Here is a 13,600-nt window from a genome sequence, read left to right on the forward strand (position 1 = left end):
AACAAAGTGCTAAGACCTATTGAACTGATTGACCAGATGCAGAGGAAGCAATAAAAGTTGTTCTGTTTACACAACGTCGTAAAACACCCCCTACTATGCTTTGACCAGAGGCCAGGGGCTTCAACCCCATCCTGTCCACTCTCACCTCCACTCTCACCCCCACCCTGTTTCTCTCAATAAAAATGCTCTTGCAAGAGACCTGAGTCAGACCTCATTCGATCATCGCTGTACGCACAGCGACGAATGACTCTCCACTTGCAGGTGCTTAAAAAGGGCATACTGTCTCCTGTGTGGTTCTTGCAAAAATAAGTTTTCAATTACAAAGATATTTAAAAAAAAAAAAAAAACTCACCGGCTCATTTTTGACCCACTTATGCATCGAAGGGTTAATTTGCTGCTAAACTACTGTTCAGGCATTGAATTAACCTAGTACAAAACAAAACCATGCTTGCCTGCAGCAGTAGATTGTTGTGTATTCAATTCTATTGTTTTTTTAATCTATATTTATAAATAACAAGACAAACATAGACAGACAGTGTTATCTAAACAGCTTTACTGCATTTATTTATTAATGCATTACAACATTTATATTTGTATTGTTTCAAGCTCCTTCATGGACATATTACAGCATGACTCGGACAACATCTTAAAAACTTTTTATTTTAAGTAGAAAACATACAAAGAGAAACAATTTTGTTTATGTCAAATTGTAAACAAAAATACTGGATATAGCTTGTTATGTGGTCTTTTTTCTTCTTCTTCAGTGCTCATATTTCTGGAAATGCCCCACCAGTAATCCTGAATGCAGTAGTGTATCGTTATGAATATTTCTCTGTCAGTTAAAGTGGGCTACATTTTAGCTTTTTCTGTCAAGTCCTTCATGAATAGAAATAGGCAAGGAGCAGATGAGCCTTCTTCATGTGGGCACCGCTTTGGGCTTGGGGAACATCCTGCTGTGCCAGTAGTCGGGATTGTCAAACGATCTGTCTCCATTTATAGGATCTCCAACCTCAACTCCTGCTCGTACTTTTACATGAGGGTCGACGCCCAAGTGACGAACCGTCGTGCCACTTGGCTCTCCCTCGCCTCCTATTTCCATGTTCTGGTACACCGCTGCGTCTGCAGGCTTCATGGATGTGAAGCAGTCCATGTCCTCATATTCATAAGCCTTCCCCTCGTCCCTATCCGGGATCTTTATCTCCTTGTTTTCCAGAAGAGCTTGTCTCAACTTCGGCTGCTTGTTATTGTAATGATAATTACTATCTTCCACGTACTCCTCTTCTTCTGCCATCCCAGCAGCTATGGGAGGAGGAGGAGGGTCATGTGGCGGAGGGGCTTCGTCCCTCTCACTACACCTGATATCCATGTATTCATATTTAACCTCTTGAGGACCGAGCTGCTGAGAGCCGCGATTGTTCCTGATGAATGGCAGGACATCGCCCGAACTGACCGTCACCTGTGATGATAGGGAGGATGTTCGCTTCTTGCTGCCCTTGAGCCACTGGCCGTTGTCCTTGTGGTGGCTGTTGATCCGGGGCAAGAGGCACGTCTGCTTGTTCATGTACTCGTATTCCTCGCCGTTCAAGTTGCACAAGACCCCGGATGACTGCGACTTGCCCATACCGCTGGGAATGACTCGAGACGGACACAGCAAGGTTTCTGGGAAGGAAGAATAAAAGTTATTTGAAAGAAATTTAAGATGTTTGTAAAATTTTATCACTCACCTCTTTCCGGACTGTCTCCAGGGAGCACATAACCATTTTGGTCCTCCTCATCCATCTCTGGGGATGGCGTCTCGGGCACCCCGCCAGACAAGCTGTCCATTTGGGACATGTAGGCGCTGTCCTGCCTTTGACGCCCACGTTTCGGACTCCCAGTCAGAGACAGGTCCTCGATCATCTCCAGGTCGGTGGCGGTGCCGCAGCCCTCCGAACTCTCAGACACAGTGCGGGCAGAGTTGAGCCGACAACGTGACTGCCACGGAGCCTGAAATATTGTCAACGATGCAATATTAGATCATTTTGATTTTGGCTTCCAGAAACATCCAAAACATGCAAGATAGTGGATCTCAAGTAATTACCTGTCCTGGATTGTCTATGCCTGAGGTCATTGGCAGATAACCAGTACCACCTGGTGAAGTCACAACCACCTGAACAGACACAAGTTGCATTTAGATAAACAAAGTTGCATTAGAATATATATGTAAGGTGTTCAGGAAGTCACTGCGCGTTTTATGGTTTTAGTAAATGACGGGACTTACTCTGTGGGAATCAAGTCTGGAAAGACCACTGAGACTTCTCGACTTAGTGGGAGACAGGTAGTGGGAAGGCGGGTTGAGTTCATCTATTGATATTTCCTCCGCCTGATCCTCTAGCTCGAATTCGAGATCCTCCAGGTCATCTAGGTCCGCGCTGCGTTGGGTCAACTCATCAGGGGGCCCGTCGGGCTGGCTGCAGTCCTCCTGTTGGCGGTAAATAAAAGTAGAGTAATGACGCTTCCGTGATGTGACTGAGGTGCTGTCTTACCTTTATCACCAGGTAGCGAGGAGGATCTCGAGCCATTCTGGTGAATTCATTGGCGAGCTCTTTGAATGTTGGACGGACATTCTCGTCAATCATCCAACCTGTAGACAGTTTGTTGTCACGTTTCAGAATGCAAAATACAATATAATCTTAAATTAATTTGGTTGTAAGAATTATTTTATGAAAAACTCACACTTGACCATGACCATGTACACGTCAATTGTGCAAATAGGGGGTTGGGATAGTCGCTCGCCCTTTTCCAGCAGATCAGGAACTTCCTGTGGCCGCATGGTCGGGTATGGCTCCGTTCCGTGTGACATCATCTCCCATATTGTCACACCTAGCAGGAAATGGCATTAACGTGGCATCAAAAAGTACAACCCAAAAGAAATCACATGACTCACCATAACTCCAAACATCACTTTGATGAGTATATCTGCGAAACAAAATGCTTTCCAAGGCCATCCACTTGATTGGTGTCTAAATCCAAATTTAAAGTTTGCAATTAATAACGCATATTTAATCCATGTTATCATCATTTGATTGAAAGGTATTCCTGCAGCTAGCACACGAACCTTGACTTCATTATAAAAGAACTTTTTGTCATCGGGGTACAGGAGGTCAGCAATGCCGTAGTCGGAGATCTGGACGGTGTAGTTATTCTTCAGCAACACATTTCTGGCAGCCAGGTTCCTGTGGACCATCCTGTTCTCCTCCAGGTAATACATTCCCTGAGCAGAGGAGAATATAGTGAATGGAATCCACCATCCTGCCCTTCCTTGCCTTGTCTTGCGTTGCTCAGTCAGGCCACTTGACTTTTACCTTTGCAATCTGCACACACCAGTTGAGGAGTCTCTGCGGACTGAGCTTGTTCTTGTTGTTCCTGACGTGCTCCAGCAGAGAGCCTTGGTTATTGAGTTGGCTGATGAGTTGCAAGTTGGCGCCGGGACAGATGCCGAGGATCCTGACGACATTGATGTGATCCAAGCTTCCCATCACCATCATGTGCTGAAAAATCAGAGCAACACTTTTAAACAGTGCCTTTGAGTTTAACAGAACAGCAAATGCTGAATTTTGTTTTCTCACATCAGTCACTTCGAAGAACGTCTGCCTCCCATTACGATCGTGAATTGTTTTTATGGCAACCGGAAGCTTCACTGTGTCTCCCTCAGGGATCCAAATGCCCTGTGAAACGCAGAAAGACTTCAGCATGGCAAATATGTGAGAATGTTGTTCGCCATGGCACAATCTTCACTACCTTATGAACCGATCCAAACACGCCGTTACCCAGCAACTTGATCTTACGCAGCTCAGTGGGCTTCAAGATTCGAGCGTGGACTTTAGGTCCCTTCTCGCCAGGATCCAGCGGCTCAAAACCCTGAGAGCACACAAAGCGAATTTTAAACCAAGAACTTGTATCTCAGCGGACATTTAAAAAATGGTGGTAAAATAGAAATTCATGGAAGGTGTACACTACTCACAGAATTTGGCTTTGATAAATATGAAAGGCGTTTAAACCCAATTTTAAGTCAGTCATTTCTCTGCCGACCGCTAGAGGGAGCCCACATAACTGTGGGGATAGTGTGTCACACTTGGACACTTATTTGAAAACAGAGAAATTATACCGAAACGTTGCCATCAAACGTTAAGGGAGTCGAATGAAGTTTGCTTTGACTTGATATTGCCATTACCCAACAAACTAAAATCTCACCTCTTCATTGGCCATGTATCTCCTCATAGCTCGTTTGCGGCGGATGGCGAGGCCTCTGCGGTACAAAACGCTCAGCACGAAAATAGAGAAGCTGGCAAATAGAATGGCGATAACTCCCAATACGATGCCCGTGGTTGCTTGTCTAGAAACAAAATAATAGTGAAAGAAATTTTGCATTTCTGGAACTCACATGAAGGTAAATACTGCGGAATGAGTGGAGAATCTTACCCAGAAATATATCTAGAAGAGCCAATACAGCCACCAGTTCCTGGACCGAAGCACCTGGAGAGAAATTGTATTTCAGCTAAATTCAGCAAATGCACACAAGGTTAGCCTTACCCTTGAGTACAGTTGATGTGACAGGGTTCACAGCGGCCTTGCTTGTTCGGGTACTTAAAGATGACCCCTTCGCCTCCCATTACACCCTCAGGACACAAGGAGACGCAATGTGGGCCGTCCTGACGGTTGGCGCATGCTACACACTCATCTGCTCCCTGCACATATGAGTGAATGGATGGATCCAGTGAGAACATTGCTTAAATGTCAGAATATATAAAAAAAATGTGTTTATATGTGGTGTGGAGTTAAAAGTAATTACAACTAAACTGCACTCAACAAATATACTGAACAAAAAAAACATAAATTTGGTTGGTCGATTCTTTCTTGGACCACTAGAGGGAGCACTGAGAATTTTTAGCATTTATACCGGGCCTGTGCAGGTCTCCATTCCCTCCTGGACTTTACACTCGGGGTGGCAGGGCATGCATTCTCCTGATGGATCTGCAAACTCGCGTGTCAACCTACATTAGGATGAAAATAATCTTTCAAAACGTTTCCGCAGACTACAGATGACAATATAAAAATACTGTTGAGTTGCTAGGACCACAAAAAAAAGGAATGAAAACTAACCCTGTCAAAAACATGCAGTCTGGCACACAAGTTCCTCCTCTCCTGTACTTTTTGCAGGAGAGACACTGGTCCGGGCCTGGACCCCAGCAGCCCTCCGAGGAGCACAGGGAGTCGCACACGTGGCCTTTCTCAACTGCACATAAGAAACACACATAAATGCCATCTCATGTGCAAATAATAAAATTGCAAATGAAAAATCCACCCGATAAATATCCTGTACATCCTAAAACATATAAGAAGTTAAAATATTTTTTTCAATCATTTAAATTAAATTGATTCACCAATTGATTGATCCTTGTAAGGATAAGCTGTTTAAATTGAATCATTAAATAAAATAATTTATTGAATCAAATTTAGGGGAATAAGACAACTAAATCAATACAAGAACTATTACAGCACAGTTACTACTGTAAATGTTCGGTGGGCCCGATTCAAGATCGCAGAGAGCCGTATGTGGCCCCGGAGCCATATGTTGCTCACCACATTCATCTCTCGGCCGGTTTTCCTTAATGTCAATGTACTTCTGGCGTCTCTGCGGGCGCGAGCTGCTGTTCAAGATACGCGTCCAGTTGACAGTGTCATGATAGCATAGTTTCTTGTTTCCTGTGATGTAGACGCCTCCATCATTTATTCTTCGAAGCGAGCGTAAGCCCAGAGAAGTCAAGGAGGGGATCTTCATCACCAGCAGAGAGTAGCCCCTGAAAATAATAACAACTTGATGTGAGATGATGAGAAAACACAAGCAAGATTTGTTGAATTTGAGGCCAAGTGTTTGATCCCTGAAAGAATATGCAAACAATAAATAAAACAGGCACCCACCACCAACTTAAAGATCTAAATAAGATTAAGAAGCAGAAAAAGGTGGGTACAGGAAAATATTACTATACCTTCTAGAGCTCACTCCTCTAAATTGTTTTAAAGGGATAAAAAGAAGACACAATGTGTTTATTAGAGTCTGCATCATTTGATATTACATTTAGAGTTGTCACGCACAGGGAATAAAAAAAGTGCTCGAAAAAAAAAAATCACCTGTAAAGTGTTCTGCCGTGAATGGTTTGCAGGTTGGAGAAGACGGATAAGTCAGTCATGTTTTCAGGCCATGACTGGATACTGAGGATGTCTGAAAAAGTTACATCGTGTGTGTAGATTGGTCAAACGGAACAAAAAATGAACACAATCGCTAAAAAAAACATCTGGACAAACACAAACCTGTAATCTCTCGCACCGTGCTGAAAATCTTCAGTTTTGCAGGATCAAGGGCTGGGATGTTGTTGTAATCGTCTCTTTTATTGGCAGAAAAGACACAAATGTGATTTTAAATAACACAGATTGTTAGGCGACAACTATTAACTATTATTTCGTTACCCGTGGATCCCAGTCACCAGGAAGTGAAGACTGCCCTGGATCTTTGTACAGTTAATGAAACTGTCGATGTTAAGAGCATCCACCGTCTGTCGGTTCTGAGTTCCTGTTCCACGGCATGCTGCAAGGAACAACAAATGAACTCATCTTGTCATGTTTGACTGGTGCACTGGACTGCATCATACTGAGAGTTGTTGTTAATATTTATTCACATTCAAGATAATCAAAATATTTGAAATCGTTTAATTTAATTAATAATATTAAATGCATACATTTGTTTATCAATCATTTAGTTTGATAAATTAATAAAAAGTATAACATCAATAAATACATTTAAGCTTTTTCACATAAATGCATACATTTGTTTATCAATCATTTAGTTTGTTAAATTAATAAAAAGTATAACATCAATAAATACATTTAAGCTTTTTCACATACTCACACACACACTCGCACACACACACACACACACACTACTTTGCATACCTTTCGGACAAAGGCCTCCACAGGGCTCACACCTTTTCACTCCATTTTTCTCCACCTCCATTTTATGCGTAGGACAATTGCTCACGCATGAGCTTCCATCCACCAAAAAGTTTGCTGCGACAAAAAAAATCATACGTGTAGGTTTAAAAAAATGCAAACACACTGATGCAGTGTAAATGGTACAACAACGATTACGTAAAACTCACTGGGACACTGCGACACACAGATGGAGCCGTACTGGTACTTGGCATCAGGGTTGGGCTCCAGTTTGAAGGTGTGCTTGTTGTAAATCACCGTTTGAGGACACTGAGGAGCGCAGGAACCTGAGTTGTTGAAGTTCCTGCAAGCCTGAAAAAAGAAACAGATGGCCTTATTAACTACTTAGTCATTTTGGGTGCCCCATCATTCGATCATACAAAGCAGTCGGTATCAAGGGGTCCGGTGCAGCCTCCAGCACACTCATTGTGACAACACTCGCTTGGGTTCCTGCCGAAACAGCGGCCATTGCACTGAGGGGCGCACACCGTCTTTGTCACTGGAGCACATTTGAGACCACATGTCAGTTAAACGCACAGACACACGACAAAGTGATGAGATGCCGATGTCGCTCACAGATCTGACACGTGTCATTTCCGGGTCCCCAACATTGAACGTCCTCACACGCTTCACTGCAAGGTTCTGACACATATATTTATTTGTGATTAGCACGAAGATCAACCCAAGATTTACTTTTCACTCACTTTCAGGTCCATTGTCTTCCAATACAATAGGCGCCGAACTGTCCTTCACGATGTCCTGCCAGTTGATCTGTGGGCCGTAGCTTAGGTACTTATTTTGAATGATCTTGACTCCTCCCTCCAGTATTTCTGCAGGTGGCAGACATTGCATGTAAATGATGAGACACAAGTAACGAGCTGCAACATGCCCTTGACTCAGAATATCATTCTCAGACCATTTTAGATATTGCATCACTATCGTGGGCAAGGGCTCATGTTTCACTGGCAGTTGAAAGGCTCCCACGAGGTATTGCTGTGACCTCACCGAATACAATACACACACATTCTAGTGCTGTTCAACGACAGGTATGCTGAAGGTGTGGCAGTGTGGGAGCTCCAACAAGCTGCCGCTTATCTGCCCAGCCGCCCACACTTCAACATACGCTTACAGAAACATTCTAACCTATGCATTTAAGCATATAGACTTAGAATAACAAAATGACTTTCTCGTGTACCTGTGAGGTGAGTCAGGCCCAGTTCTTGCAGGCCGTGCTGGCCGCCCTTCTGGTAGTTGATCATCACAGCCAAGGCGTACTGGTCCTCGTACAAGGTGGTGCCCCTGATGACACGAAGGTGGTCCAGCGGCAGGCGGTTGAACTCGTTGATGGCAAACAGGATGTAGCCTGTCACCTCCCTGATTGACTGCGTGGGATTTAACGTGAGATAATTGTGGATTTAGTTGGAATTGCACTCTGAAGGGATCTAACAGTGAGGAATTCACTGACATTCTATGGTGGCAATATTAGCTACATGTGCCAGCTGAGGTGTCCAAAGTATGGCACGAGGACCATTTGTGGCTTGCTTCAATATATTTTATTGGCCCACAGTAGGATATATTCAAGTAAAATTTAAACAGGCAGTCATAGATTTCTTTTCCCCCAATAAAAATGTCACAAAAGTTGAATATTATGAAACATCTAACTTAAAAAAACCTAATTTGTCTAAATGTAATTTTTTTTTATATCAACCCTTTTAAGGTCAATACTTGGAAAGTCAGAATTTCTGAATATATTTTTTTATTATTTTTGTCACACTAAATATTACATTTCTAATAATAACCCATCAATTTTTACTAATATTTCTTCTGAGGGGATGACAAGTCCATCAGTGACTATACAGTTATGATTCCATATCAGCATACTTTTCATTATTAGCTTTCTGTGGGTCACCTGCAAGAAGGAGAAATCTCGAGTGTGTTCCATCATGGTTATCTCCAGGTTTCCCATAACGATCTCACAGCCAGTGTACCTCTCCCGCATCAAGTTGTACTGGATCTCGGAGTTTCCTGTCATGCTCAGATCATTTTGGGTGCCGCTACAAACCACCACTGAGGAGAAAAAAAAATCAAACACGACAAAGGTCAAATACCGTAGTTCTTTACAATTCCAGTGGAGCAATGGAATAGGACTGCAAAATTGTTGTCTTGCAGGAAGATTTTCTATCCCTGACTGTAGTTCAGCAGGAGCTTAAGAACATATAAGGGCGTCACCCTGCACCATAATGTTAATTGTAGTCCACGTTAAGCTTCTCAAACTGTCACTGAACTGCAATCAGGGACAGCAAAACTTAGCAGGTGGCAATTTTGCAGTCTGTAAGCCATGGATTATTCTTACAAAACCTGAAAATGATGACCAAAAGGTTTTCATGCATGTATGGATGGCTTTGCTGTAACAAGGACAGAATTTAAGGGGTTTGGCTCTGTCAAGAAAACATAACACAAGGCCTTGCCTATGTGCTGAAGAGTTTATTCATTGAGTATCACTGAGGCTACTTTGCTATTCAAATGTCAGTCAGCACAGAGGACACAAACAGTTTGATGAAAACTGGGCACTGCGTATTTATATGGCATCAATTCATGTGAAACAAGTTGCTTGAGAACATTCAACGGTGATCCTATGGGGAACACTGAAAGCGGCAGATGCTCCCAGCATAGATGCTAATGTATTTAGCATTACTCTGCAATGGTGTGTGTGTGTGTGTTTCCCTTACATGCATCATGATGACGTCAATTTGAGCCTGGAACATATTTGTTCACTTTATAGTATTTCCTAGAAATTGTTTAGAAGTACAACTTTGAATTTGGAGTCCAATCAATAGACCATACTGGGCTAATTATTACACTCCAAGGTGACTGCTACGGTAAAAATGTTTTAAAGTTGGAAAAAGCCTCCAGGCATGGTTGTTGCAATAAGTTCAAACAAAACACATGTCTAGACGTTGATTTATTCAGAAAGAAATTTCATCTGGGTCATATTAGAATAGAACAGAACAAATTAGAAGATTAGTGAAATAGCAAAATAGAGCACCTTTACTTGGTGTCTTTTTTTTTGCATTATGCCACAGACATTTAAAGGAATATTGAGAGAACAGATATCAGTTTATAAATGTATATGGAGTGTCATGTAAAGTTTCATAGAATAGCCAATGTATTCGATTTTGTGCCTCACACAACACTCCGTTTGTGTAATCAAAAAACAGTGAAAGGTGGAGGCGTGAAACCAACTGTATGCGTTGTCACCATGACGAACCCCCCTTGAATCCTATCGTGCTGTTTTCTGTCTGACTAATTGTCTGTATTTTGCTCCATGTGAACCATTTACACTCCTCGTGGTCAAATCACTAACCCAGCACTGGGCCCAAAAGGAGCCAAAGAACCAATATTGGGTCAAGATATTTATCCAACAAGAAGAAGTGGCTTACAAAGTTATCAGCATAGTTGTCATTAAAAATAACCACACAATTGTCACGACATTTAATTTAGTAGAATAATGAAGTATTTGGAATTGATGACTTCCCGCCACTGCAGACGGATGCACGTGTTGAGTGTGGCAGAAAAATGCAATGAGCGGCGTGCAAACAATGCGCAGGCTGTAGCTGGGGGAGGCTGAGAATGTCAACAAGCTGAGTGGGTTTTCTATCAAAGAACGACTTTCAGCCGTGGCAGATGGATGGCGGGAGAGAAAAAAAAAGAGCGGAGTGGAGGGATTAGAGTCAACATGCACACAGATACTAAACAATGGCCTCCTTTTTGAAAGATGTAAAAATTGTAGCTCATCAGTGTCGCTGACACTCGACTCTGTGTCGGATCATTCCATCACTAATGGCAGTTGGTCTTTGGACGGCCTGAAAAAATGGCGTCATTGTCCTCTGATCTGCACTGTGAACTAACACGAGGAGGAAAACACGACAAAACGCAGATCGGGTTCTCGCGTTGTCGTTACCAAGATTTCCACTTTGAGACAGAAACGGGGAGGAGGAGTTGATGACAAGTCAGGTAAAGCGCTTGAGACAATGAGCGAGGTAAACAGAAACTTGGCGTGGAGAGACGGGAGATTATTACACGATGAGCGAGCTCACATGCGCAAACACCTGAGCGCAGGTGCCACACAAAAATTTGCAACGCAGTAATGATCAGGACTTGTAATTATAGCATGTCAATTAATGCTGACAGTGGGAGTTACTAAACTCCACAGGAGCAGCAGAAATTTGCTTTAATTCATCATTCTTGACGTGAAATAAGTTAATCCTTGACCCAATGAGCCGCTGCATTTTTGTACAAGGCGCTTTTGTGTTTTCCTTCCATTCTGTGAGATCCACAAGTAGCGTACAAAAGCCAGAGGTCGCGTACAAAGAAAAACAAGGCTTCATTTTTCAGACAATCCAGCCTATGAGAATTCTGCTGTAGCAAGAAAAAAATCACCAAATAATGATTCAAATCACATTCAAGCTGGCAAAAAATTTAAATGCCTTATTAAAGTAGTGTTCTCTGTTTTGTTGTTCCGTTGTTCTGTTTTGTTGTGACACCTGGAAACTCAAGCCAGGAACAATAAACTGCACCGAACTAAGTGCACTACAATACAATCTGTTTATGTGATTCACTTGTACATTCCATTCCCATTGTAACACAGACGTAATACGTTTGTTGTTTACCAGTCAAGGAAAGTTTGTATTTGTTGATTAGAATTAACTCGTTCACTGCCAGCCCAGTTAAAATGAATCTTTGACGTCTAAAGCCGTCAATGTCAGTGAATGAGTCCCACTATTTGATTTTATTCCATCATAGAGACAGTGTTAACTTTTTTTTTGTTTTCATTAAAGTTACTTCCTTGTCTTTTCTACTAAACACACGGCCGACTAACTGTGCTGTTACCAGCTTCCGACACAAGTTCAAAGGTCCAAATGATAAAATAATAATAAAAAAAAAATGCTTTCACAATAGGCCTGTTTCTGCACAGTAAATTCCAGTTTAACAACATTGCAGCGGGCTCGATGACATTAACCCTCAGATTTATTTAAATTGTCATTTTTAAATGCACGCTGATATGCAAATCATGTTGTTGTACTTTGACATTTAAACATCAGGTGCCACACGCTGATGATGTCATTATGATAATCGTTTTGACTATATTGTTTTTAATCACCCCCAGTGTCTGAAACAGCAGGTGAGAGCAACAAGTAGGTGGGGTCAAAGTTCACAGAGTCTCTCTTGGATTCAAATCACAGCAATGCTCTCAGTGGTGCTGATGTCGTGTTCGTCCTCCGGGTTGATACAATCTAATACAATGTACCACTTGTGCAATTTGGGTTCTTTGTATTGTTCTTTGTAAAGAGATGCAAAAATATTACCCCATTCTATCTCTCTATTTATTCATCTTTCTTTTCTATCCATCCATCTATCCATCTATCTATCAAATGAATGACATGAATAAATAAATTTGCTTTCATTCCCAAGGTGTTTAAACTAAAACAAATCACGTAAGACTGCTGTGTGTTTTCAGAGAATGTTGAAATGAGTTGAGCAACACTTTTCACGTTCCAGAACCTTGAAAGAGTGACAGGTGAGATAAGCGTCGCCCCACAAAGTTGTGGGAGAGGTGCAGGTGACTCATGGCAAACAGGTTTAGAAGTTTGTGGAGCAGGTTGTGATTGTGTGGTCGAACAGGTGTGTGTTTTTTTTCAACATCACAGCAGGAAGCTAAGATAAGACAAAAACCTAAACTTGGTAAATTGCTGACTAACTGTGTGTGTGCGTGCGTGTGTGTGTGTGTGCATGCGTGCGTGTGTGTGATCAATTCCTATAAATATATATAGCAGTAAAACAAATACAAATATAGATTGTAGTATATGGATTAGGTATTTGAAACAGAATAGTTACGTATACTTATGTATGTTTGGAAGTGTGCATTGACTGCCGTTGTTATTGACTGCCGTTGTTATTTATTTATTTATTTAATTTCGTTACATTTTATTTAATTTTATTTAATTTTATTCAATTTTATTTAATTTTATTTTATTTGCTACTTCTTGCATTTCTTTTTTGAAGAATGAAATCAAAATAAAAACTGAAATGAAAAGAAATCTTACCTCCTTGTGTCTGAGCACTGCATACTTGCAGAGCGAAGCAGGGCAGGAGCAGCAACAGTGGCAGCGGCAGGTCACTCCGCACCTGTTGGCCCTTTCTCACAAGCGTGGTCATCCTAATTCAGAACCTAACGCTGTACCAAAACTGCATTACCATGCCTTGGAGAAAAAAGCCCAAAAAGTCATTCGTAGGAATAAAAGTAGATCCCTTGGCACTGCTAGTAGATCCAAGTCCTAGTTGTGCTGTCTCCAGCTCATACTGTGAAGTCGAAATGAGCCCAGCAGTGATTGGAGCGTCACTGGAGGCCAATCAGAGACTGGAGCGCATTTTTTACTCCCTTGCTCTGATTTGAATGGGAGGGACCAGTGTGAATAGAGCACACACACTTAGGCACACAACAGCTTGCAAAACTGGAAACCTTCAAAACACCTTGGAAGAGAGAAATGAATTGTAACTGTAGTGGCGCATGAAG

At 42.0% G+C, this 13,600-nt stretch overlaps 1 protein-coding gene across 1 annotated transcript; it reads right to left on the reverse strand.

The window, feature by feature from the left end:
- Nucleotides 1-641: 641 nt before the first annotated feature.
- Nucleotides 642-13,434, reverse strand: erbb3a (erb-b2 receptor tyrosine kinase 3a). Its single transcript, XM_088389856.1, has 29 exons — nucleotides 13,131-13,434; nucleotides 8,936-9,093; nucleotides 8,222-8,408; nucleotides 7,731-7,856; nucleotides 7,603-7,668; nucleotides 7,407-7,525; nucleotides 7,197-7,338; nucleotides 6,991-7,104; nucleotides 6,508-6,625; nucleotides 6,352-6,425; nucleotides 6,172-6,262; nucleotides 6,030-6,047; nucleotides 5,623-5,840; nucleotides 5,143-5,275; nucleotides 4,940-5,033; nucleotides 4,573-4,727; nucleotides 4,462-4,515; nucleotides 4,234-4,375; nucleotides 3,781-3,900; nucleotides 3,609-3,707; nucleotides 3,345-3,530; nucleotides 3,098-3,253; nucleotides 2,927-3,002; nucleotides 2,716-2,862; nucleotides 2,526-2,623; nucleotides 2,261-2,461; nucleotides 2,081-2,149; nucleotides 1,725-1,986; nucleotides 642-1,659 (listed from the first exon to the last, which is right to left on the reverse strand). The coding sequence occupies exons 1-29, from the start codon at nucleotides 13,240-13,242 to the stop codon at nucleotides 917-919; spliced, it is 4,278 nt and encodes a 1,425-aa protein (XP_088245982.1). The 5' UTR covers nucleotides 13,243-13,434; the 3' UTR covers nucleotides 642-916.
- Between the last annotated feature and the right edge of the window lie 166 nt (nucleotides 13,435-13,600).

The sequence above is a fragment of the Syngnathus floridae genome, chromosome 11, assembly GCF_059516105.1.
Source record: "Syngnathus floridae isolate MCC-2025c chromosome 11, RoL_Sflo_1.0, whole genome shotgun sequence".
Classification (NCBI taxonomy): Eukaryota; Metazoa; Chordata; class Actinopteri; order Syngnathiformes; family Syngnathidae; genus Syngnathus; species Syngnathus floridae.